This window comes from Bemisia tabaci, chromosome 9 (genome assembly GCF_918797505.1).
Source record: "Bemisia tabaci chromosome 9, PGI_BMITA_v3".
NCBI lineage: Eukaryota > Metazoa > Arthropoda > Insecta > Hemiptera > Aleyrodidae > Bemisia > Bemisia tabaci.
In genome coordinates, this window is record NC_092801.1 from 914,365 (window position 1) to 939,504 (window position 25,140).

Consider the following 25,140-nt stretch of genomic DNA (forward strand, 5'->3'; position numbering starts at 1 on the left):
TAAAACTTCATAGTAATAGTAATCGCTTGGAATTGGTAACTTATGTCGTTTTCTGTGCCAGAGTGTTTGTAAGACATTATTCTAAGCGCCGGTACTAATTAAGAGCACGGACTAAGGTCCCTTTATCATGAGGACGATCATGTTTCGGAAAATTAACCTTTTTTTTACATTTTAATCAAATAATTAAACATAATACACTCTCATTATACCTGAGACTTACATCAACGAATTAGATTTACTGGCTGACGTTTTGTCGATAATATAATATTTCTCTTTTTCGCACAGAAAAAAAATTTAAACTTACCTCACTATAAACAAAGAGCACAAACAGGCATAGCAAAAGGAAAATTGAGGTACGCATCTTCCCTAAAAACTAGCAGAGCTGTTCCAACTGCCGAAGGCAAGGCTGACAACTGCTGATGAGAGTTACCAATACTGCCCAAGACTGGAATCGGATCTTTTGCTGGGGATATCATGGGTTCCAGCTAAGTCGAAATTAGGGCACTTTTGGTCTTTAATCGGAGGTTGTTATTACTCGAACGATTCTGTTCAAACACTGTCACGTTACCAGACTGAAAGTTCAGATTTTTCTCTGCTTTAGAAGGTTGAGAGGATGACTGGTACGAGAAAGTACAAAATTTTTGCATCGTACTTGCGGCTTAATAAAGTGCAGACTAGCGAACGCTGATAATGGAAAAAAATCACAAAAAAACACGCCTCTCGGGTACAGAGGAGATATATTTTTTAGAGGTTTGATGGAGAGAGGACAGCTATGTTCAAACGCCTGTTTTTACGCGTCGTGCTGACGTAGTGAACTTAAGAGTTGTGCTCTTTTTCAGCCGAGCTGGAAAGTAAATCACTCAGATTTCCAGAATTTTTTTTATATTTCCAACGAATTTCAATTGAAAATTTCAGGACGTCACGTATCGCGAGGGTCCTTTGATTCTAACTTTATCTCGTATTCCATTGAATCAGAAGAAAGAAGAGTATCTGCAAGAGTGATAGGAGTCTGTTTTTGTTAAAATTCTTTATTGAATGCTATTCACGCATAAGGAGAAAAAACAATACACTGATATGATTTGAACATATTTTATTTCCAAAATTTTTCATGGACATATTTTTTTAATTCTGAAACATTACTACTGCTACCATTGCGGTTCAATAGCCCGCCCTGTCACCTCACCGGGGGGAGGGGGATGTCAAAAGCGGACTTCGCACTTCGCACCGGACTCGGCGTGGCTTGAATTGCGATGTATCGATTGTTATGCCATTTAAACCTATGAGAAAGAATCGATTATTAAGGTGTTCGCAGCGAACACCCTGTTTATCGATATTTTTCCATAGATTTAAATGGCATAACAATCGATATATCGCAATTCACGCACGCCACTGCCGCGGATCCGAGTCGGCCCATGAGATATTCGCCAACCGTAAAGTGAAATTTTACCCATTCTCATTGAAAGTGTACCGGCTTACACTGCCGTGCTGAGGAAGAACGCCGTATAAGCCTTCAAGCGTTGCCAAATTTCCTCCGGCAAATGACTAATTTCCAAGAAAATTTTTGAATATTTTCCCGCCAATTTCTCAGATAATATTGTTCGTAACTCGATCTAAAAAGTCTGAAAATTTCGAGGAGAAGTACTCACAATTTTCCTCAAAAATAAAAATTTTATCCAAGGAAATTTGGCAACTCTCGAATGTTCATACGGCTCAGCACGGCAGTACAGTGGATCGAGTCAATTAGAGGAGGTCGGACATGAAATTGTCAACTAGAAATGCAAATTATGATGTTTAATTCGTCACATTTAAATTGCAAGGGGTGCTCTCTGAAGAAAATTTTACGAGGAAACCAGAAGAACCAATTTTAGAACCTCTAAACTCGGTATACACGGAGTTACAAGCGTTTAAAGTTTCCAAATGTTCGACCTCTCCTATTGACTCGATCCACTGCGGCTCCGTTTTTGGACGCGGCAAAATATCTACGGGAAGCCCTGGGCCAAATTTTGTCGGCTTATTCACACGGAGTGCAACAGCCATCGATGAGTTCAAACCGCACCACCGGCCAATCAGAAGCGCTAAGCCGGACTTAAGTGCAGTCGAGGCCCGCCTTAAGTATATTTAGTACGGTGAAAGGACCGACAAAATTCGGCCCCTGGGTGCAAAACTGAAGTGAAAGCAGCATAAATAAAAGAGACACTTGTAATCAGCCAATTTACTACACCTGTTGCCATTCCTTTTTGCAAAAGCTCTTCTATAACACCGAGCATATATCTTATCGATTTGTGAGTCAAGTGTCATTAATTTTGTGCGACTCCTCTATCAATTCATTTTAATCCTTACAGTGGAATTGAGGGAATAATAATTTAACAACCAATTAAGTACACATTTTATTAACAATTAAGTATTTTTTACATACTTTCATACTTGCTTCAATCGTGATGTATGTACAGAGTGGTGAGCAAAAGTGGTTCTCTGGATTTCGATTTAATCTTTATCAAAAAGCTGGTCGCAACTTGTATACATAAATTAAAAGGAAGATGCAAAGAGAAATATAACAAAGCGAGTAACCATTTTTGGTGCGATGCGTCTCGCTTCTGAAGTCTATAAACCAGTCAAATTACATTCTAAACGCTGAACACTACCCCGCAATGGCAAATAATCAACGAAGGCAATTGGAAAAGTCTTGAGAACTGTCCGTAGGGGATAGTTTTAAACGTATACTATACAAGAAAAGCTCAATAATAGATGTGTCTTACGATTAGATAATCTTTGCAAGTATGTTATTATGACTTATGCTTCTCGAACGTTCAACGGTGCAGTCGTGCTTCTGCTCGCTCCGCTGTTTTTTAAGTTCTTCTCTGGTTTCTCCCTGTTTTTTGTGAATTTTTCTTGTTCAGTGATATCGGCAATTTCAAGACGAACTTGTAGGCCGTTTTTGTTTTTCCAAAATGTTCCTCCTTGCCGGGGAAAATCGAGTTTTTCATGTGGCGGTGTAACGGTTTTCTGAATACATGCGTGCCAAGTGTTGCTATTAAATCCAAAACTGTATGGACGAATTTAACTTTTCCTAGACTAACTGTACTCTAATGCCGCTAACGCCACTCTAAACTCCCTACCATTCCTACTACCGCCACCATCATGCTCTCCCCGTTTACGAGTAAACCTACGCAAGAACTGTGCGAAGCATCCATGCAGCAAACATATCGCCGCGAAAGTTATTTATAATTAATTAGAATGAAACGCAATACATCCAGTATTGAAATGCCCTTAGGCGATACCGAGGTGAACAACGATCAACAGATTAGTCAAGAAGACTGAGGACCTTCAGAACATTTAACATTAGTAAATAAGACACTTGTGTGCCCACACTGACACTTGTGTGCCCACACTGACACTTGTGTGCCCACCCTGACACTTGTGTGACACAAATTGTGAGCCCATATTAATGTGTTTCTCTACATACATAGTCGTTGAATTGTGATCGGAGTAATCTGATTTTTGAGGCGCCTGCAGCTGTCTTAAAGACCACGGCCGTCACCACTACGACCGTCACAAGACTCAATCTCACAATCATAGCCGCCACTAACGCTAGTATAACTCTCTACCATTCTTACTGCCACCGCGGTCATGCTCTCCTTGTTTACTAGTATAGGATGGACAGACTAGACTTATCCGCAATTAAAACCTATCCAAGAACTGTGCGAAGCATCCATGCAGCAAGCATATTGTCTCAAAAGTTATGTATAATTAATAATTAGAGGGGTTGGCTTTCACGACGCGTACATGCTTTTTGTAACGCTCCGAATATTTTCAAATTTTCTCTGTTATTTTTTGTTTTTCTGAATTTGTTTCGATACGTGCGAATAGGTAATTTCAAGCTGGACTTGTAGACCTGTAAAGTTTTCCTACTTCTTTTCCCTCAAGGGAGAAAAAAATTCGACTTGCTTCTTGAACGTTCAGCGGGACAGTCGGAAATTCCGTTCACGACGGTAATCTCAAAAAGCGCCAAAAAGAATCAAAGAAACAAAAATCCGAAAAAAGTAAAGATTTTTGTCAAGTCAACAGAGTACTAAAGACAAAATCTTGTAACCTTAGTTCTAAGATTAGCTCTAGTTTTTAACATTAACACTAATGTAATTAATGCCCCGCAAGGGGCAGTTGTACATCTTTAATTTAATAAAAAAAAAAAAAAGTCAACAGAGGAGAAGCCGAAAGAACAGAATTCGAGGAAAGTATTTGGGAAATTTAGCGAAAAAATTCTGGTGAAAAAACTCAGGAATAAGAAGTGTAGAATTTTGGATCTCAAATTACTGAGGAAAGGGGTTATTTTGGAAGCTGAATGCGAGGAAGAAAATAAGGAGGAAATAGTTGGTATCTATAGAAAGGGTCTTACGGATGGGAAGGTTGAAGTTAAGGAATTGGAGAGGGATCTGGCCACAGTTAAATTTGAAACAATTCCGGAGGATCTGGAGCAGGAGAAGTTCGTTGAGGGAATTGCTAGGGAAATAAAAATGACGGTAGAGGAGGTTAAGGAAAATATGTGCGTTATCACAAGGCGTAGGGCTAAAACTCGCGCAAGATGCACAGTGATAGGGAAACTCAAAGGAGAATTAGTGGATTGGGTCCTTAAGAAAAAAGAATTTTTCATGGGCTAGATTGAAAGAAATAGAATAGAGAGATAGAAATTGAAAGATTCAAATGAGCGAACCACGCTACAAAGACAACTCATCATTCATCAACGCTCTGAGGTGAGAAGATAGCAAAATGCTAACAGCCTGAATTGGATGAACGTAATCAAGAATGGATTAGTGTGTATGTCAGGTTTAATTCCTAACTTATTGACGACTATTTTAAGTCCTCAAAACGTATGCCACATAAAAATTCTACGAATGAAACCAGAATAAACAGTCCAAAGTCATAGGCCGCATCTCACCGGAAACAATCCTGAATCATGAGAGAGGTATTCACCGTGAAAACAACAGCGCTGAAAACGCCATCCAAGAAAAAAGCTGAAGATATGCTTGTGGAAAATTTGTCATTGTATTCGACAAACTAAAAAAAAAAAAAAACATACAGTTTGCCCCGTGACCTAGCCAGGAAAGCACTTTTAGAGTCACTCGAACGTTGAAAATTCATATTATTTGTCAATCGTTTGCTCAATTTCCTTATCTTGTACCTTGCGTTATTAAGATTCATGATTATAAGGGAGGTTCTGCCTTCTGGTTCGATTTGAAACAAACAATACTTCCCGTCGCCACGCCTTGAAACGATGGACCTTTCTGCTCCTAGCTATCTACTCTCTACGAAGCAACTGTACCTCCTTCTCTACTATTCCCAATCGTCCTAAGATGACATGGTGACTAACCACAATCCAAAAAGCGAGTCAACAGGAAACATCCATATTCTCAAAGGGCATTAAAGGGTCCCTCTCATTTCATCATCCGTGTTTTTTTCTTTATTAAAAACTGAAACATTGCATATTCAATGCCTAATGTAACTCCTGCAATATGTAAGTACGCAATTAGCATTACATGTATGGTAGCATTTGCTCCCAGCTCTCTGCTCTCTAATAAGCAACTGTATCTCCCCTCCTACTATTTGCAAACGACCTAAAGTGACAGATAAAACAATACCTGACAGAAGAGACAAATGGAAAAAAATGCTCGTATCATACTATTTTCCCAACAACATTAAATCCTTTGTACATTTATCCTCCTGTTTTCATTCATATTTAAGTAGTTTTGCACACCTTCCCTAACCACCCCTTCCCTTCCACTATACCGGTGATCTCCAGGTAACTTCACCAGGTTACCGTGAAACCGTCAAATCAACCTGAGAGTAACTCTACCTCCCTCACTCCCTTGTTTTTCCATCTCTCCCTCTCTCTCTTTCTTAATTTCTAAAGCCGAGTTGCATGTGAGCATTGCGCGCACGGCCATTCTAAATGATAATTCCAATCTTTGAACCCAAAACTCTAATTAAAGATTCTACGTTTGTCACTTCTGTTCTGGACTCTGTCTCGATCGGAATTCTCTTCAGTCGGCCCAGCCTTGAGCTTGCGCTGCGAAAGTCACCCTCTTAAGTTCTGTGTCGGTTAATTCCATCAACACAAAAAGTTCTGCAATCCAAGTTCCGCCCTCATACTTTACTAGCCTCTTTTTAAAGCTGTTGGTACTCTTCTTAAAGTCATCAAGGGCCATCATAATCTTTTGATGTCACGCGCGGTGCTTCTGTTGGGAGCATTAGAATGCCCGGCAACACATAATTGTGAATTCCATTTAGTTTTTACATCCAGATTCAGAACAATTATTAGTAACTCCAAGATTTAGTGGATTTTCCTCCCAACCTCTCTACATCAAACCTGAAATCGCACTTTAGTGATGACTAGACTTGCAACTAATCACTGCGTCCATTTTAGCCAGCCATTCACGCATAAGTCTCTTGTCTCATCATTTGCGACGTCAGCAAATGTAAGCGTAGGCAGTAGATGTCTCTGGGTCCTTCCAGCCCCGGAAAGCCAAGTCCACGGTGAAACTCTTGATTCTGCAAAAGAAATTCTCGCTTAAAAATTTGTTTCGGACATTTTTCCATAATGAGCAGCGCTATAAAGTATACCCTAAAATCTGCAAAGCTGGTAGATAGACACTATGCTGTCGTGCCACGGAAATGAATTTATCATTCATAATTTTGAAAAATCGTTGCGATCCAAAGTAGGTGGTTTCAAGCTTTTGAATGATTGAACCTTTTTCCTTGGTGCATCAGCTAATTTTCCGTTTTCTTATCTTTTGTATATTCTGCACAAACAAAGCAATGTGATATGTTGCATAGTGGGACTCGGAGAGAACAAAGAACCAAAAATCGATCAGATCTTCAGTTCGTTAAAATCAAAATGACCCTTTTTAAAATCAGCAGGAAGTCAACTGAGAAATTTCTTATTATTCCGAATCTGATTAATTTCACCCATTTTTTTTTCTTTCTTTTTTCTCTATGAAACGGGGATATTATTTTATTTGAATCCTTCAAATTTAGCTGTAAATTAACGTATTCATGCTTAAAGGAGCTATGCATGAAGGCATTAAATAAAAAATCGTTTTTAGATTGGATCCGCTGGCTTTATAGCTATGTTTGATTCCATGCATTCATGCAAATTCCCTTCTGCTTGTCTATACACCTCCATATGATGAGTAAGCGAAAATTCAGAAAATCTCTAAAACCAACCGCAAGTTAAGAATATTGTCGAAAAGAATATCAATTGTTCAAATCTACGAGGCAATCCGCCACCCTCCCACTAAGATGCACCGCTCCTCGTCATTTTCCAGGCGAAGGAGCGTAACTCCATTCTGGATTACACGATTCACTCATACAAAACAATTTTTCCTAAAATTTGATGGCGCAATTTCTGTCCAAAATTTTGCTGATTTTATCACGTAAATGGAAGAAAAACGGTGGTGTGGTGTAAAACTCCCATTATTATCTTTGTAAATATACATTTTACGAGAGAGAGAGAAAAAAAAAACCACTCTAAAATGCAGTTACATTTTTCTGTCCGGAAAACGACGCAGAGTGGATCGAGCCAATGAGGGAGGTCGGACAAAATTTGTTAACTTTAAACGCTTCAATCTCCGTTTATACAAAACTTTGAGGTTCTGATAGTGGTTCCATTTGTTTCCTCGTGAAATTTTCTTTTTGTAGCACCCCTGGAACTTCAAAATGTGACGAAATGAACATCAAAATTTGCAACTTTGGTTAAAAATTTTATGTCCGACCTCTCTGATTCACTCGATCCACTGTGCGACATTTTGTTCCTAAGATTCCCCTTGTGTACATAGCTGACAATGCCGTCAGATACTTCACCACCCTCAACGAGTTTAAAATGCTCTTCTAGATCTTTGCGCTGGATAATTTGGGAATCAGCCACAAACGCCTTCAATTGCCTCAGATGCTTCATTGCTCGCACCGGCGTTGACATATTTGAATCCTGGATCAAGTCGCTGGCTAGCCACTTGATCATATCGACGGTGCAAGTCGGCAATCACATATCTCGTTTGCGGTGTCTGAAAATCTCCGCAACTATGTTATTTTTTTAAAGGAGAACAAATGGACATGATTCCTTGAAGTTTTTGCAGAATTTTCCTCGCACATAGAAGAAAAATCACGGCCTTTTTAAAGAATTACCGTTGAGTAGTTTTCCGTTTAAAAAATAAAGTATGACAGGAAGTCTGCGACGTCGCAAACCGAGTTATGTGATTGCCGACTTTCACCGTCGATATGGAAATGCCTTCTATTTTGGCAGCTGCCTCACCCAGCGCGGGCACGCTGTGTTGAATCTTTGCGCTGACCAGCGGGGTGGTTGTTGAATTGATAGACAAAGCGATAGACGAAGAGGACATAATGAGTGTGGAGCGATTCTATTGGTTAATTTGGGTGGTTTTTACAGACTTAGGGGGTAAATGATGGACTAACTGAAAGGTCTCTCGTGAACTGACATTAATTAGTCTATTACCTACCGCCTTTGTCTATTGCAACTGTCCGCTTCCACCAATAGAATCCTTCCATATCATTTTTGTCTCCTTCGTCTGTAGCTTTGTCCATCAATTTCAACAATCAGCCCGCTGCCGTGTAATTTTCTCTCCTTAGACAAATCCTCACCTTCCGGCCGAAGTATCACGAGCGCCTTGCCACGTTTTAACATTTCCGCCGCCATTCTGTTTTTTACAGAGAAATTGTTGGTTGAATCTGCTTGAACATTTCGCTGAGTTTCATCGGCAGCACAAAGAAAATTCAGTGGAATTTTCGGACAGCTTTGTTGAAGAATTTCTCTGTAAAAAAATAAAATGGCGCCGGAAATTTTCAAACATCGCATGGCGCTTGTGATACGTTGGCCGGAAGGTGACGATTTATCTAGTGTTCTTCTTGTCGACTATATTTAGACAGGTCCGCACTCTCCTCTCAGCGGGCTGATTATTGAAATTGATAGACAAAGCAATAGACAAAGGAGACAAAAAGGATATGGAGGGATCCTATTGGTGGAAGCGGGTGGTTGCGATGGACTAAGGACGTAGGTAATAGACCAACTGACGGCAACCCACGAGAGACCAGATAGTTAGTCCATCATTTACCCCCTTAGTCTATGAGAACCACCCATTTCAACCAATAGGATCGCTCTATACTCCTTATGTTTTCTTTGTCTATATAGCTTTGTCTATTAATTTCAATAATCAGTCCGCAGAGCAGGTACTTTAGAATTTTGTGGTCACCTGGATAGATGACTACTGCAGATGGACGGTTGCTTCTTGCAGATGGACGGTTGCTTTTTGCAGATGGCGAGGTGGCCGAAGAAGGTGGCTTTTTCTGCCATGTAGACTGTGAGGTTGGCACCTGTGGGGTGGACGGGGATCTGGAAGAAGTGCTTGAGCATGTGGAGGTTGGTGGATCTACCGAAGTTGGTAGGCGCCACCAGGACGAGCTGCTCACGGATGTCCAGAAAGTGTCTGATGAACCCCGTTTTATCGAAGAGCGTCTGTAGGCCGGCCAACTCTCGAAAAGGCCACGACCCGTCTTCTCTCTCATCTTGGTAAATCTTCTGCCGAACAGAGGTTTCAGGTCGTTAGCCCTCCATTATAAATAGAGAAAAAATACGTCATAGTTCCTTTGAGGGGGAGTCTTTGCAGACCCAAGGACAGTTTTGTCGAATTTCTCTGAAAACAAATTAAATGGCCGCGGAAATTGTTAAACGTCGCAGGGTGCTTGAGATAATTTAGCCGGAAAGTGACGAAATAAGATGATATTTTTTCCCCGGGACGGTCACATTTGAACTCCCTACTAAAAATGACGAGTAAGCTATTCAGAATTCGCCAACTCACATGAGTAGAACTTCCTACTTATATGAGTAGAAATCCTACGCATATGAGAGGAAATTCTACTCATATCACTGGAATATTTTACTCGTAGAGAAGAATTGTTCAACTCATATGAATTCAATTTTTTTCATTTTTCAGAAGTGCTGTTTCTGACCAGGAGACAACGACATACTATGTAAATTTGAAAAATAAAAATAATTTGTTTCTATAATTTTTTGATGCGGTGACTAGTTTCTGAGATATCGGACACGGTAGATTCAACGCTGAACTCATGTGAGTTGAAATCTATAGTCATATGAGTTGGAACCTCTAGTTATACAAGTTGGCGAAAATTGGATGGAGAAATTCTGCTCATATGAGTTAAATTCTATTCAAATAAGTTGAAATTCTGTATTCGTAACTTTAATTTTCTACTCACTGGTACTCGCCGTTTTTAGCAAGGCTATTAATGCTAAAAATAACTGTATGCAAAGAGTTTGTGTGTTCCATAGTTAATCCTTTTAGCATGGATACTTCCGTTTATTAAAGAAAAGTAAAGTTGAGAGAAAAAACTTACGTGGAGAGGATCCTGTGAACTTGACTGAACAAATGATCTCGGTAACAATGAAATTAGGCTTGACGAGTTATAACTTTTTATTGATGGGTCTTTTATCTTTCATCTAAATGTTTGAGATTCATATCAATATCGCTCTTTAATGCACCGCCTACAATTGAACGGGAACTATTCATCTACTTCCCAGATTTTCTGTATGATAAGTTAAAGTTGAAACTGCCCCGCGATGTCAAACTGGACACTTGAGAAAATAAATATTGCTCACTCTCGAACTGCAGCTCGTGAAAACAAGAAAAAGAATGTAAATTGGACTACATTTTGCAATTTGGAACTATGAATTCTAGCCCGGTTTAAAGGCAACGTATGTGCCATTAGTTTTCCTATGCATATAAGTGCTTTCTCAGAAGAGCCAGAATTTATAGTTGCAAATTTCAAAATGCAGCCCAATTCATCGACGGTATTGTTTCCCTATTTCTCTTGTAAAACTGGCAGAGGTACGTTGTTATCTGTCAAATCTCATCAAGACGGCTGTTTCCAAAAAGCCTAACTTATCTTATTCCTATTGAGAATTATCTGAGCTTATCAATAAAATCTCTGAATTTTAAATAAAAAAAAATGATGACGTTCAGTATGATAAAAGCATGAATTTTGAAAGACGATCAATTAAAAATAAACCAAAGGATTGTTTCTAGATGAACATTTCTGAAATCAAGGATCATTCAAGAGGCCATTGTGTATTATGAACTCAAAAAGTGTATTGAGCTCGAAACACTTCCTTTTTCAAGCATCACAAAATTTTAATGCATAATCAGAGACCACTAAAAAGTATGTCCAGCTAAGCATGCTCCTCTGCTTTTTAATTTCGGAATTTAAAAAAAAGCAAAAGAAAAACCAAGGAAAAAACTCAAAAGGCACTGTTTTTGTAAACTGGTCCCATTTTTTTTGTCAACGAAGTGAAACTGATTCAATAAGTATTGTCTACGTCTGCAGAGTATAACCGGTAGAAAGATAGCGGATTCTTTCTGATCACAGCGGCCCCTGCTCGTATTTTACGTATAAATGTATTTAAAACTAAGATAGGATTTACCAGGAGGTATTTATTGAGATTCTACCATGATTACTTAAACAATTTTTACCCGTAAAAAGGAGGCAGAGGATAATGATTGATCACGTCAAAAACAGTTCGGCCGACACGAAGCTAGCGCGCCCAGCGCATAACGCATAGTAGCGCCTTACAAGACCGTAGGATACTTCATGCATTGCGCATACAGCACGGAGCGCGCCACTCATAGTTCAGCGCCTTACAAGTCTGCCGGATACTTCATGCATTGCGCGTTTACCACGATGCGCGCTCAAATCGTGAAAAATTCGTATTTTCTTGATGTCGAACCGCGGTGTGCACCACTTAAGAACAGTGCACAGCGTGAGCTTGCAATCCTACGATCACAAGATTGTAGAGATCGTGCAATCCTGTATGTTTTCCGGTAAAAACATAATTTACGGTAGAAAATTTTTCAAGTTGGAATAACGTTACGTTCTACGTCCGGAAATCGCCGAACTTAGCTAAGTCCAGAAAGAAGAGGAATTTTTTTTTTTTTTTTTTTTCTTATCACAAATGTGGCAAATTTTTAGGGAAATATTTTTGGGTATTTTATTCACACAAAAATGAACTCCGGCAATCTAACTTGACTTCGGCAATGTTTGCAAACAAATCTAGGTACACCTATGTCTAAGATCGAAAAATTAGGGGGGGGGGATGGCCGCCGCGGCACCGCGATTGGCTGGTCTGTTCGCGATTTCCCGGGCCGCTTCGAGGAGCTAGTCTGCCTTTGAATAACGTACACCATTGATAACAACTTCAAAGAGCAGACTGCTCCCTCTCCTGAAAATTTGGTTTTCTTTCGCTGATTACTGCCTGCATGATGTATATCTGTCCATAGTTTTCGTTGTTTTTTCGTGCTTACAGCAAGTATTAAAAGTGAGAAGAAGGAAAATATGAAAGACACTCACTTGAGAACAAGCTTTATTTACCCAGTCGCCTACAGGTCAAGGGAACATTAGCTCAAAATATTCCTGAGAATATCCTTAACAATGGATAAACAATGAGATTTCTTAGGTAATTAATTCAACACATTTTCAAAACACGCATTTCGCACACACTAAATCCACACATACCACACGAATATACAATTGTTAAAATTTAAAGTAAAATGATATGGTACATGGATAAAAGCAATAGGTTGATGATGAAGCACAAAAGTTGCCGTTACGTTACTTATTAGCTTAACATATGTATAGTTCAACTTCAGTTTTCAAAAAATTTAAAAAAAAATAGAATCTTTGGCCATTTTGAGAACGAGTAAGCAAATATCTTTAGCACTAGCGGTAAATCCTCTTTCACGGATGGTCCTCTGACGCTCAGACGGAAACTTACAAGCAATGATGGCTTCTCCTTTTTTTTTTTTTTTTTTCAATAAGGAGCCAATCATGAACCACTTGTAACACATGTTATCTGAGGGCGTCTTTAAAAATCTGATTTCAAGATGGGGAAAGAATAATACATCCTTTTAGACTGCAACTCTCTCGTGAATTTTAGCATAGGCCCGATATCTAATCATTAACACATGATACGTTCACTTTTTAGATGGTAGTTAACGATATTACGATCTTGTTTTTCTCTCAGGGAGGGTGAGAAAACCCTTTGTCAGAAAGTTTTCCGGGACACGCAATACAACTTGGGAGCAATTCTTTAAAAAAAAGTTGAACACAGAAAAGTGAGAATCTTTAATTGAGTTTTTGAATTCTTGATTACCTTAAGTAAAATTTTTCAGTAAACTCAAAAATGTCATTTATTTTTTTTCGATTGAAACACCCTAACTCAAAAAAGGCTCTGAAAGTTGATGCCGTGATGGAATGTGCCGCCTACGTTGTGAGAGAGTATCTCTATATCTAGTCAAACTTTCTATGAATAGATACAGGGAGAGAATATATAAGCAGACCTGCGGACCGATTATTGAAACTGATAGACAAAGCGATAGACAAAGAAGACACAGGGAGTATAGAGCGATCCTATTGGTTGACATGGTTGGTTCTTATAGACTAAGGAAGGAAATGATGGACTAACTGTCGGGTCTTTGGTGGGTTGCCGTTAGTCAGTCCATTACCTACCTCCTATGTCCATTGCCACCACCCGCTTCCACCAATAGGATATCTCCAAATCACTTTTGTCGTCTTTGTCTATAGCTTTGTCTATCAGTTTCAACAATCAGCCCGCTGCCGCTTTCAGACAGGAGTGTGTTGCATTCGTTCACTCGAAAGTGAGGCCGGTGCCCTTGGTGTTCTCCTGGATCCACTTGTCGAACCTGGCGATCATCTCCTCGTTCATGTGGGCCTTGTAGTCGCCGACGACTCCCTTCCGGATGAACTTCTCTTGGGTGTTGACGTTGCCCATGAGGTTGACGATCGGCTCCAGGTTCACCGAGGGGTTCTCCTTCATCTTGTCGAAGCTCAGGTAGTCCTCCAGAGCCGTAATCTCCTCGTCCGAGAGCTTCTTGTCCAGGAACTCGGCCACTTGCCGGATCGCCTTCCGCCCGTCCTGTCAACACAACCAATTCGTTAAGGGGAGCCAGACACTTGGAAATTGAAAAAAAAAAAAAAATTTTTTTTATTTTCTGGCTAATCTTAATCTCCAACTCTTCACGTTTAATTTCAGACCAAATTTTACTTGATCTGATGAGTAGTTTTGAAGTTACGCGCGTTTTAGTGAGGGAAGGTTTGCAGTTTTTGAGGTCAAAATTACACTAAAACTCAGGTTGCTCGGCCCTCCCTCGCTATGTTCTCTCCTGTTTTAATTCCTCATTTCCCGAAAACTACATTTTTCAGCACTCACGTACCTTTTTCTCAGGATCTACTGAACCGATTTTCAAAAACTTTGTTTTGCTCTAATCCTTGCACTCTCCTGCACATTTTAGCACGAGCTTTTTCAAAATTTCGAGCTGGATTTTTTTAATTTGATTTCAAATGTCCAAATTCTATGATTTCTAACAAAAAAATTTCAAAAATTTACCAAAATTTCAAATTTTTAAATTTTAAAAAAAAGCCCGGGTTAAAATGATCAGGAGGATTCAAAGTTCAAAACAAAAAAAGAGAAGTAAATTTTGTGCAGTAGATCCTGAGAAAAAGGTACAAACGTTAACATTGGGTAGATAGGGTGTCTGGCTCCCCTTAAGCCGAGTTTTGAGTCCCTATCTTCACAATGTAAAATTTATTGCACGTATTTCTGCCAAACCGAACTATGTGCATTAAGACATGAGCCCTGAGACCCGTAAGAATATATCCGTAACAGGACTCACGTCATAATGCAATAAAGTTTTCTCGGCCGTCATGTAGTCTACAGGTTTTTAATTGGAATTTTCATATTTTATTTTTATTCCTCCGACTGAAAATGGCTCGAAACGTCTCGGATTTTTATGTGTAGTTTTTAGCCTTGTTTCCCGTTTTTTCTCCTATGTTTTTGATATCATCAGTGGCACCGGCTGCTGTTTTAGAAATTTTAACCTATGTCATAATGCATATCGACGGTGAAACTACCAAACCACGTATCTCGTTTGCGGTGTTTAAAAATCTACGCTCACATTTTATTTTTTCGAAGTCGACCAAATCAATATCATTCCTTGAAATTTTCACAGAATTTTTTCGTACGAAGAGGAAAAATCACAGAAATTTTCAAGACTGGACGTTAAATAGTTTTTCATTTAAAAAATAAAGTATGACAGGAAGTCTGCGACGTCGCAAACCGAGATACGTGGTTTGGTAGTTTCACCGTCGATATAGTCCCGAATGGCAGAAATAAGTCCTATTCATGCCCCAAACAAAACTATGTGCATTAAGACATGAGCCCTGAGACCCATAATAATATACGCATAACAGGGCTCACGTCACAGTGCACATAGTTCCGTTTGATAGGAATACGTCCAAATTGTATACAAAAACTTACTCTTTTCATGTCCTCGTACTTCAAGAAGAGGACGTTGGGTTCGTGTCTCCGGTTCCAGAAGGAGAGAACGTGCGGCCAGAAGGGACTCATTGGGACGCGATCCTGGAGGAAGAGTTCGCAGAAGTCCTCGAACGTCCCGCCGACCAGCTCGTGGACCAGCCGACAGTAGTGGAAGTAAGATACGCACACATCTTTCGGATTCCTCGTCACGTAGACAACCTATATAAAAACACCGAAAAAACAAGTATAATTTTCGTGGATAACACTGCCGTACTAAGCAAGAACGCCGTACGAACCTTCAGATGTTGCCAAGTTTCCTCGGATATAAAAACCGACTTTACTGGGAAAATTTTGAATATTATTTTCCAAAAAAAAATTCGAATTTTGAGATCGCACTTCTGTTGTCATGAGACTAAAGAATTCATGGACCAAAGACAATTAAATAAATTTAATGTATTAAAGGCAGGGTTTTTTCAGAGGAAAAAATCGCATTCGAGAGCAGTTTGGATATCAGTATCGAGTGCGATATTTTTTCTCTGAAAAAATTCTGCCTTTATTACGTTGAATTTCTTTGTCAAATTTGGTACATGAATTCTTTAGTCTCTTGACAACAGAAGCGCGATCTAAAAATTCGAAAAAAATGAAAATTAGCTGAAATTATGGAACGAATTGATGCGATGTATCGCACGTCGCTGTGACACAAAAAATGGCAACCGTCGAATGTACAGTTCTTGCAATTTTGAGAAATACGTGTTTCAAGTGCAGACATTGCACGGGTCCATATGCCGGAAAGAGAGTTCAAATCGACTTTTTAATGCTCAAAGATTTGAATTTGAGAGCGAATTTTTCACTAAAAAAAAAAACAAAAAAAAACAAAGAAACACCTTAAATCGGGACTAAGGCCGCAAAATAATAAAAATAACACATAAAATAAACTAAAAAGCCCGGGACGTTTCGCAGGGATCACACCCGCATTTTCAACGGCAAAACAAATTAAATTTAAAAGAAGGACACTATAAACCTCAACACTGAGCACTCAACCTTTTTCCCTGAACATGCATTGAGACTAGTTTTACTCGAAAACATTAATATATAATTTTTTCAAAAACTGCACTTATGCGCCTTGTCCTCCAAATCCCTCAAGAAATCTCAATGATAAATCCCCTCGGCGTGGTTAAAAAAATATTATCTTTTTTTACAAAAATTGTGGGACTAACCTTTGGTTTGACTGTTTCTATCTGTGCCGGCAGCAAGTCCAGGGACAAATGTGTTTTGATGTATCTGGGAGATGCAAGGTTTTCTACGGTTTCAACGGAATTTCCAAACATTCCTGTCCATGGCCTTTTATCGTTTCCAACTAAAGCTGTTAATCTAATAAAAATAAATGAGTAATTAATAAATAAGATATAATGTACCTACCGATTCCAATCTTTGAGGTGCCTATTCGCAATTTTAAAAGGCTTGATTTCGGTGATGAACAAGTGTTCACTCTGTAAGAATTACAATCTCACAAATGCACTCATTGTAAAGTCATATTTTCATTTGCTAAAGTAGTAAAATAATTTTTCTTTATCTGAATGAATGAACTTTTATTTTTTTTTTTTTTTTTCAAGAAATTAATTTTAGGATTAGATCGAAAGTAAATCTGGCATATTTTCAAAGTGGGAAGTTTTTTTTTTGGAAAAAAACCACAAGCACTTACTCTAGAAGAGGAGTTCGGACTGAGCTCAATACTTCTGTTGCTTTTTTAAAATCCAGATCGTTTCCTACACACCAGACCATTTCTTGAGCCCATGTACTCCCTGAAAATGAAAATATATGCATACATATGAGTCTTCGCAAAAAACTCTTGATCACTGCAGACACCTTCATTCATCCTGTTTGCAAGCGCTTGGCACTCACATTATCAAAGGCACTCTCTCCTAAGCGGCAAGTAAACAAAGAAAAATAAAAAAATGAAAATATTAAAATAGAGTTGGAATATAATGCAGTGAAATGTATTTTTTTTTAAATGAAAAAATTTTATACATTATTTGGTCCATACATGCCAATTTTGAACGTCCAATAAGACAAGTTTCACGCGTCTTTGCTCCAGCTGCAAAATTATTTTGACATATTTTGGTGCATTTTAGTCATCCCGTGTAACATTTTTCTTCTATTTTTGCCACTGTATACCGAAATTTAGAAGTAAAAACCCGGGTGTAGACCGAGTTTATCTGATATTTTTTCTTCTATTTTTGCCCATCCCTAGTAGCAGAACAAATTTTTGCTTTTCTAAAAAAAGTATAAAAAAAACATATCTGTTATCTAAATGATCGTTTTATATAAAAAACGTGTAACGCTTATATAAAAAAAAATCAAAGTTCAGACCTGACCGTAATATATGAAAAATGATAAAAGCTAGATAAGATAATTTTTTTTTATACACACATTTTTTATTTTTTTATATAACGCATGCATACGAAAGTGTTAAAGTGAACATTTTTATGTAACGATTATATAAAAAAAATAGGTCATCATTTTCGTGAGCTTTTCGCGAATTAGAAGAATTTTTTGTATGTTCGCGAAAAGCTCACGAAAATTATAACATTTTTTTATATAATGTTTACGTAAAAATGTTCACTTTTAACACTTTTGTATGCATGCATTATATAAAAAAAATTAACTTTCGTACATAATATTTATCTTTTCCTTCTGTGGTTCTGCTACTAGGGATCACTCCAATGTATTGTAGAAGAAGATTTAGCTGCTACTTTTCTTCTGACAACGCCGTTTTTATCTTCTACGATATCGCTGAGAAGCCCCGGATTCCTCCGGATGACCTTGAGACAGCGATCTTCTATTTCGGCTCTAATTTTCTTCTGCATTGGAAGATTCACCAGTAGCCTTTCATCTGTTGAAGAAGTAATGTAGAAGAACTTGCTCTGCCTCTACCGTAAACCCATTTTAGAACATCTTTATCTGCTACATGGTCAAACGGTGTAGAAGAAAAAAAAAGTATAGAAGAAAAATGTTACACGGGACCTAAGCCCTCGGGAATCGGAGCTTATCAGTGGCGAGGCATATGATATTTCCCCATTGAAGCTATGGTAAAGAATCGATTATTAAGGTGTTCGTTACGAACACCCTGCTAATCGATCCTTTACCATAGGTTTAAATATGGCAGATCAGTCGATACAACGCAAAGCACGCCACGCCACTGGAAATTATTACTCGTATAGGCAATGTGCATTTAAAAAGGAAAGCGCTAGTTTATATATCATAATTATTATAATTTACTCTAAAATATAAATCTGCAATATATTTGAAATTTCATCGGAATGCCTTGGACGCAAGTGACGCAGTGCAACGAAAACATCGAAATAAATGCAATCTAGTGCAATAAAGATGCAATGTTCTAGCATGAAATGTCAATAATTTTACATGATTTGCTCAACAAATGCCAATTTTAAGCATTCAATAAACTAATCTCCATGTATCAGTAAGGAAGGTATTTTTCAATGCAGAGTTCATGACATTGCAGCTTATCTAAATTTAACCGGAGGAGCCCCTTCGATTAGCGTACGGGCAACATGCACTACACTCCGATGCGTAGTCACAATTGGATTGCATTTTGCAAAAAGGAACCACTAGCATTGCAATGTTGCTAAGATTGTGCAACTTCTTTTGTCTTGGAGGAAAAGCCCGGTTATTCCTTAATAGTTTCTATGTTACTCGCTAAAAACTGTAAATTTAAGACAAAAATTACCATCTAAATTTCATAGTTTTTCACAATTTTCGCAATTTTATTGCAAAGGATGAAGTTGCACAATCTTAGCATCATTGCAATGCTAGTGATTCCTTTTTGCAAAATGCAATCCAATTATTATGCTAAGTATGTAATCGCAATTTATTGGAGCCTGTACCTGTTAGCGGCTTAAAGTTTGCATGCATGAATCTTGCTTATCAAAAACATGAAACTTGCTGATGAAAAACTTACCTGTCCTGGGAAGAGACACGAGGAAAGTGTCATCAGGACGAACGGTCATTTTTCTTATCCGCTCGCCCAAGTCCTTGTATTTTGGGGGCACCAATACTTTCCCAGGGTAGACTTCTATTAAACAATTCTCCACGCCAAACATGGTGTCGAGTTTCTTGGCGACTGGGCCCTCGAGATTCTTATAGCTGATATCCATCGTAAAGTCTATCGGGAAATTAAGTCATAAATTATATAAATTATTGTATACATTTTATTTTAGTGTTTGTGTTTGGATCTGAGAACGTTGAAGAATCGCGGGATAATTTCTTTATCCTCCAGCATTACTGTGTAAATTTTACCCAAAAAAAGAAGAAAATAAATTGTAATTTACTTGTAGAAACTGCAAGAGCATAGAAAAAAAGCAGTTTACTCTCCATAAGTTGTTTTACATCTTCATTTGCTGAATTCAGAAATTAAATATTTTTTAAAATCCTACGAATTACGATTTTCGAAATTTTCTAACTACTTCTTTCCGAACTCAAAAAATTGCCAGTTTTACATGTTTCCTGGGAGTTTTCCTACAAGCTGTGCTGCTACGGTCAAAATTTCATGTAAAATACGTGACTCGTCGTCTTAACTTTTTCCAGAATCACATGTAATTGTGTTTAAATAACTTCCGCGGTTTGCGTAAAGAAGAGAATACCGGTCACTGCTTGCATCTAAATTGATTGGTTTCGTGAAAAAAAATTCTAAAATAACTAAATCAGTCAAAGTGATCCTCGAGAATGAATCCATCGTTCAACAAGGTTCTATTGATGCAGTTGATGCACTTGTCCTAAAAAAAAACCTCGATTGATGGAGAAAATTACTTCATTATTAAATTCCATCACGAGCACATTTAATTAGTTAAACGCCCGTTTTCATCGACTAGGCTCTGGTATTTTCAGTCATTTAAGAGTTTTATATCTTAAGACAACTGCAGTTTTTTACTGATCGGTTAAAGGTTAAATTTGAAAAGGAAGAAACAAAATGAAAAAAATTAATTAACTTGCATTTGTTGTGTAGTTCTGGTGAAAAAACACGCATCATGATGTTTGGCCTATAACCTTTTCCATGAATTCGATCGAATAAAATTTAATTTTACACCATGTTCGCATTTTTTGCACTGAGAGCAAATTCCAGCTATACGGGTGTTTTTCACACTACTCGGCAGAACCATGTTTGGTGCAGAGCCTGATGCGTTTGTGCAACCTTTTTAAGTTAAACTTTTGGTTCCATTTGGCCTATTCTTCCTTACTTTTTGTAGAATATTTAATTTAAAAAGTAAATTTTTTATTAAGAATAACCCATTGGAATCCCAGTGGTCATCATAAAATTTCATGTCCACTCAAAATAAACTGTATCCTAATGCATGATGTCCATGGGCAGAAAAAATAATCAGACTATCTTTTACAATCGAGAACTACTATCATTGGCTCAGAGCAGGGAATACATCCGCCCCATCATTTTCCCTATGCAGGTAGGTGATTTTACTAATGGGACGGATAAATTAGATTGGAAGAGATTGGTTAAAAGACATCAGCGGAAATTCTTGTAGAAATTTTAATATCGATTAAATTTTTTTGAAACTCGCTTCATCGTCAATTTTCAAGAAAAAAAAATCCGTGTTTTTCGATTTCCCTGACGTTTCGCTAGCACGAAAATCGCTTGCAAAATGAAATTCCCTGACGCACCGCATTTTTGTGGATTTCCTGACGTTTTCCCTGATTTCCCCGATACACAAAAAAAAATTCCCCATCAAAAGAAATTCCCTGACACAAAAAAAAATTCCCCGACACAAATAAAAATTCCCTGACATTTCCCGGTTTCCCAGGTCACCAGACACCCTGACACTACCCGATGTGATATTGAACAGGGATTCGTGTCTTTTGGTCAAAAAGTTTCACTTGAGGATTCTCTTACCTGGATGTAATCCGATCGAAACAACACTATCGGGCGGCGCTCTGGAACTGGAGGCCGGGGAAATTTTGATATCGATTAAATTTTTCTGAAACTCGATTCATCATCAATTTTCAGAAAAAAAAATCCGTGTTTTTCGATTTCCCTGACGTTTTGCTAGCACGAAAATCGCTTGCAAAATAAAATTCCCTGACGCACCGCATTTTTGTAGATTTCCTGACGTTTTTCCTGATTTCCCCGATACACAAAAAAAAAATTCCCTGACACAAAAAAAATCCCTGACACAAATAAAAATTCCCTGACATTTCCCGGTTTCCCAGGTCACTAGACAGACACCCTGGCACTACCCGATGTGATATTGAACAGGAATTTGTGTCTTATCCTCCGGGGGCAATAGCGATTGGGCGTCGCAGAGCGCGAGGCGGCGCTATAAAAGCGGCTTTATGTATGTATTTGTGTCTTATGGTCAAAAAAATTCACTTGAGGATTCTCTTACCTGGATGTAATCCGATCGAAACGACACTATCGGGCGGCGCTGTGGAACTGGGGGCCGGGGAACTTTTGAGAGCCGAAAGCACGGTGGTTGTGTAACCAACAACGAAGGATATCCGAAAGCGGACGCGCCGCCTCTCACGCTACACACTCCCAAGTACTCTCTTCCTTCCGCAACGGCCGTCCCATCAGGGGGGGGGGGGGGGGGGGGGGGGCTGGGGGCACTTTCACTCTTCGGCGGAGGACCGCGGTCCCTCGCGACGTCGCGGTATGTCGCGCGCTTGCCGCACTGGCCGAATAAAGTACGAGGTTTCGTAACCAGTGATGCCGACAACACGAAAAAGAAAAGAATCTTAAATTTGCCGCCAAGAGGTAATTTTCCTTAAATCAAGAATTTTGCTGCTTAATGTAAACTCCTTTTTTCCTTAACCCATCACTGAGAAAAAAAGTTCTGTAAATCCGAACTAGTTAGGTTCATATGGAACCAAGATTTTGTTCGGTACACACGACCGAATTATTTGGTCCGCTCAGCCGAACTGTTCGGTCCACTGAACCGAACTGTAAGAATTTATCATAGTTCGGTTGCACAAACCGAGCAATTCGGTTGAACAGACCGAATAATTCGGTTGTGTGTACCGAACAAAATCGTGGTTTCATATGATCCAAACTAGTTCGGATTTACCGAACTTTTTTTCTCAGTGCAAGCCTTACTTTCCTTATATCAAGAAAAATTCAGCTTAAATCAAGATAAAAACAATTCATGACGGCAAATTTAAGATATCGTCATGCTTGAGCCAAGCACATTTTTATCTCAGTGAAGGCAATGAAATTTTTCCATTTTTTTTTTGTGTGTTTGTTTTTTTGTGGTTTTTTTTGTGTTACACTAGGTGGTTTTAAAATTTCCAAGGAAACACCAAGATCCGTAGAAACATGAAAAGTTGAAGTATACGGGTATGAACAATTGAGGGGAACAATAACAAAGGTACACAGGCAGCCCAAAACGGAAATAGTAAAAGAAAAACAAGGAAACAGTGGAAACAAAGCTAAAATACTTAAAAATACACGGGCCGTCTCGGTGTCTCACGACACCATTATCAAACGCTAAAAAATACAAAAATAAAAAAAAATTGATTTTATTTGATTTTGATTTCTCTTATGATTTTAATTTCTTTTTTTTTGTATTTTTTTAGCGGATGTTGATGGTATCGTGAGATGCCGAAATATCCCTTGTATTTTTATGTATTTTACCTTGTTTCCACTGTTTTCTTGTTTTGCTTTTACAATTGAGGAGTTGGGTGCAAAAAGGACATCCCTTGTTTGCGGTGTTTCAGAATCTTCAATGCTAATTTATATTTGAAAGAGGAAACTTTTAGGTGATTTTCTCTGACATTTTCTTGTTTCAGCATTGCACATGTATGAAGAAAATTCAGAGAAAGTTTAATAGCAAAAAATGAGCATTAACATGGTTTAAATGAGAGACTTCACAACTTTGTCACGTTATATACGAAATAACTTGCGTCATATTTCCAAAATCTGAATAATACGGATTTAGATAGGAACTATCACCTGCCGCTGGCCGCAAAAAACATGGAAAGTCCGGTAGAACGGTAGAGCGAACTGTGACAAAAAATGAAAATCTATGTGACCAAAGAACTTATTAGTGAGGTGCTGAGACTGTCTCATTTTCGAAAATATGCGGGAATGAACGATCATTAGACAGCCTCAGAAGAGATTGATTTGGAATCACTCCAACAATTCCTTGTCCTACTCTGCCGTGCTAAGGAAAAACGCCGTAAGAAACATTCGAGAGTCACCAAATTTCCCCGGATAAAACATGTATTTATGAGGAAAGTTATGCGTGTTCTCCCTTGAAAATTTAGATATTTAAGATGAAACTAGCTGCTTCAGCTCGCTACGCTCGCTTGCGCCGCTAGCCGGTGGCTTCGCCCCCTGGACCCCCAGTCAATCGCTCCGCGAGTGAATGTTGGCTCGCTTCGCGAGCCAAATTTTGCTACTACGAGTAATTAGAGGACTTCCAGGAAAATTTTAAATGATAAAAAAATGATAAATTCAAAAACAAAGAATAAGAAACTGATAATGATAACCACCTACTTCTAGAAAAAGAAACATCTTTGAAAAATAAAAAACACTCCTTGAAAAGAAAATTAAAAACACTTTGTGAAAATTTAACGGTGCGAAAGGGTGAACATTAATCACCGATTCTCTTGGAAGAACACATGAGCTGCTGTAAAAAAGTTAATTATTAATAAAACCTGTGCTGCCGTAAAAAGGAAAATTATCCTCTGAAAAATACACATCAAAATTAAGTAATTTTCATGTAAAAAAAAACTATAATGATAAAATCATGAAAGCAAAACTCTAGACCCACTACTGAGAAACCTGGACAAACCGAAAACTGATAATGAGCAATTCGACGGAGGAAATGCGTAGTAGGTGTTCCGAGTCAGACGGCATAAGAAAGGGAGTGATACTGACAAAGGACCCATGCCAGAGCAGTGACACGTACTAACGGCAGGTAGGGATGGGTTTACGTGGAGAGGGAAACGGAAAATCAGAGGGTGGGAGGTCCCCCAACCTTATAACTCGTCCAGCGGCAAAGACGAAAATATTTCGTTATCAAATCGAGGTAAATTTTGCAACGTCGGTCGCGCAAATCGAAAAACTAAGGAATGTTGGCACGTCTACAGCCTAAGAGCTTTCATTTAAAACAAATCCGAGCAAAATCGGTCCAGTAGTTTCCGAGATCGAATTAGCACAAACTGTCCAACGTCAAAAACGCAAGCATGTCGTTACCAAATCGAGGTAAATTTTGCAACGTCGGTCTCGCAAATCGAAAAACTAAGGATGTTGGCACGTCTACAGCCTAAGAGCTTTCATTTAAAACAAATCCGAGCAAAATCGGTCCAGTAGTTTCCGAGATCGAATTAGCACAAACTGTTGGAGGCCAAAAAAGGCCTTAGGATATTAAATATATAGATTGCGAACAAAATTTTCTTAAAATTTTGAAAAATAAATATTTAAAATTTTCCGAGTAAATTCGATTTTTAGTGAAGGACATCTGGCAACGTCAAAGGTTCTAATGGCGTTTTTCCTTCGCGTAGGGCACGCTTTTGAAATAACGGTTCGGTTTGAAGGAACAATCGAAGAAGATGACGCTCATTCAACAAATGATTCAATTTGCCTCTCAGTATGCCGCTTATCATTTGACCTTTTTTTCAAATCCGAACTTTGCCGAATCGATCGATCTTTTTATAATTTCCTTCCAGGGAAAACTAGATACTTCTCCAATATGCCAACGCTG

The 25,140-nt window shown here is 38.5% G+C and overlaps 2 protein-coding genes across 4 annotated transcripts; both read right to left on the bottom strand.

The window, feature by feature from the left end:
- Positions 1-2,374: 2,374 nt before the first annotated feature.
- On the bottom strand, positions 2,375-10,573 carry LOC109039040 (uncharacterized). 2 transcript variants are annotated; one of them, XR_011900487.1, is made up of 3 exons: positions 10,417-10,573; positions 9,258-9,583; positions 2,375-6,543 (listed from the first exon to the last, which is right to left on the bottom strand). XR_011900487.1 is itself a non-coding variant. In XM_019054368.2 (3 exons), exons 2-3 carry the CDS (start codon positions 9,416-9,418, stop codon positions 6,462-6,464), a joined length of 243 nt encoding a protein of 80 aa, XP_018909913.2. In that variant the 5' UTR covers positions 9,419-9,698; positions 10,417-10,570; the 3' UTR covers positions 2,375-6,461. The 2 variants fall into 2 exon arrangements, 1 of the variants encoding a protein (XP_018909913.2); XM_019054368.2 differs by having other exon boundaries at positions 9,258-9,698; positions 10,417-10,570.
- Positions 10,574-12,247: 1,674 nt separating this feature from the next.
- Positions 12,248-21,971, bottom strand: St2 (Sulfotransferase 2). 2 transcript variants are annotated; one of them, XM_019054371.2, is made up of 6 exons: positions 21,823-21,971; positions 19,389-19,592; positions 17,112-17,211; positions 16,627-16,780; positions 15,410-15,628; positions 12,248-14,008 (listed from the first exon to the last, which is right to left on the bottom strand). In XM_019054371.2, exons 2-6 carry the CDS (start codon positions 19,582-19,584, stop codon positions 13,721-13,723), a joined length of 957 nt encoding a protein of 318 aa, XP_018909916.2. In that variant the 5' UTR covers positions 19,585-19,592; positions 21,823-21,971; the 3' UTR covers positions 12,248-13,720. The 2 variants fall into 2 exon arrangements, with proteins under 2 accessions (XP_018909916.2, XP_018909917.2); XM_019054372.2 differs by lacking the exon at positions 21,823-21,971 and adding an exon at positions 21,330-21,493.
- Positions 21,972-25,140: the final 3,169 nt, after the last annotated feature.

Excerpts from the sequence above, each read along its gene's own strand:
- LOC109039040 (XM_019054368.2), bottom strand. The coding sequence starts at position 9,418 with ATGCTCAAGCACTTCTTCCAGATCCCCGTCCACCCCACAGGTGCCAAC. Across the intron at positions 6,544-9,257 it reads TGCAGTAGTCATCTATCCAG|AATCAAGAGTTTCACCGTGG; the intron begins GTGACCACAAAA and ends TTTCTTTTGCAG.
- St2 (XM_019054371.2), bottom strand. The coding sequence starts at position 19,584 with ATGGATATCAGCTATAAGAATCTCGAGGGCCCAGTCGCCAAGAAACTC. Across the intron at positions 17,212-19,388 it reads CGTGTCTCTTCCCAGGACAG|GGAGTACATGGGCTCAAGAA; the intron begins GTAAGTTTTTCA and ends TTTCATTTTCAG. Across the intron at positions 16,781-17,111 it reads GTCCGAACTCCTCTTCTAGA|ATTAACAGCTTTAGTTGGAA; the intron begins GTAAGTGCTTGT and ends TATTTTTATTAG.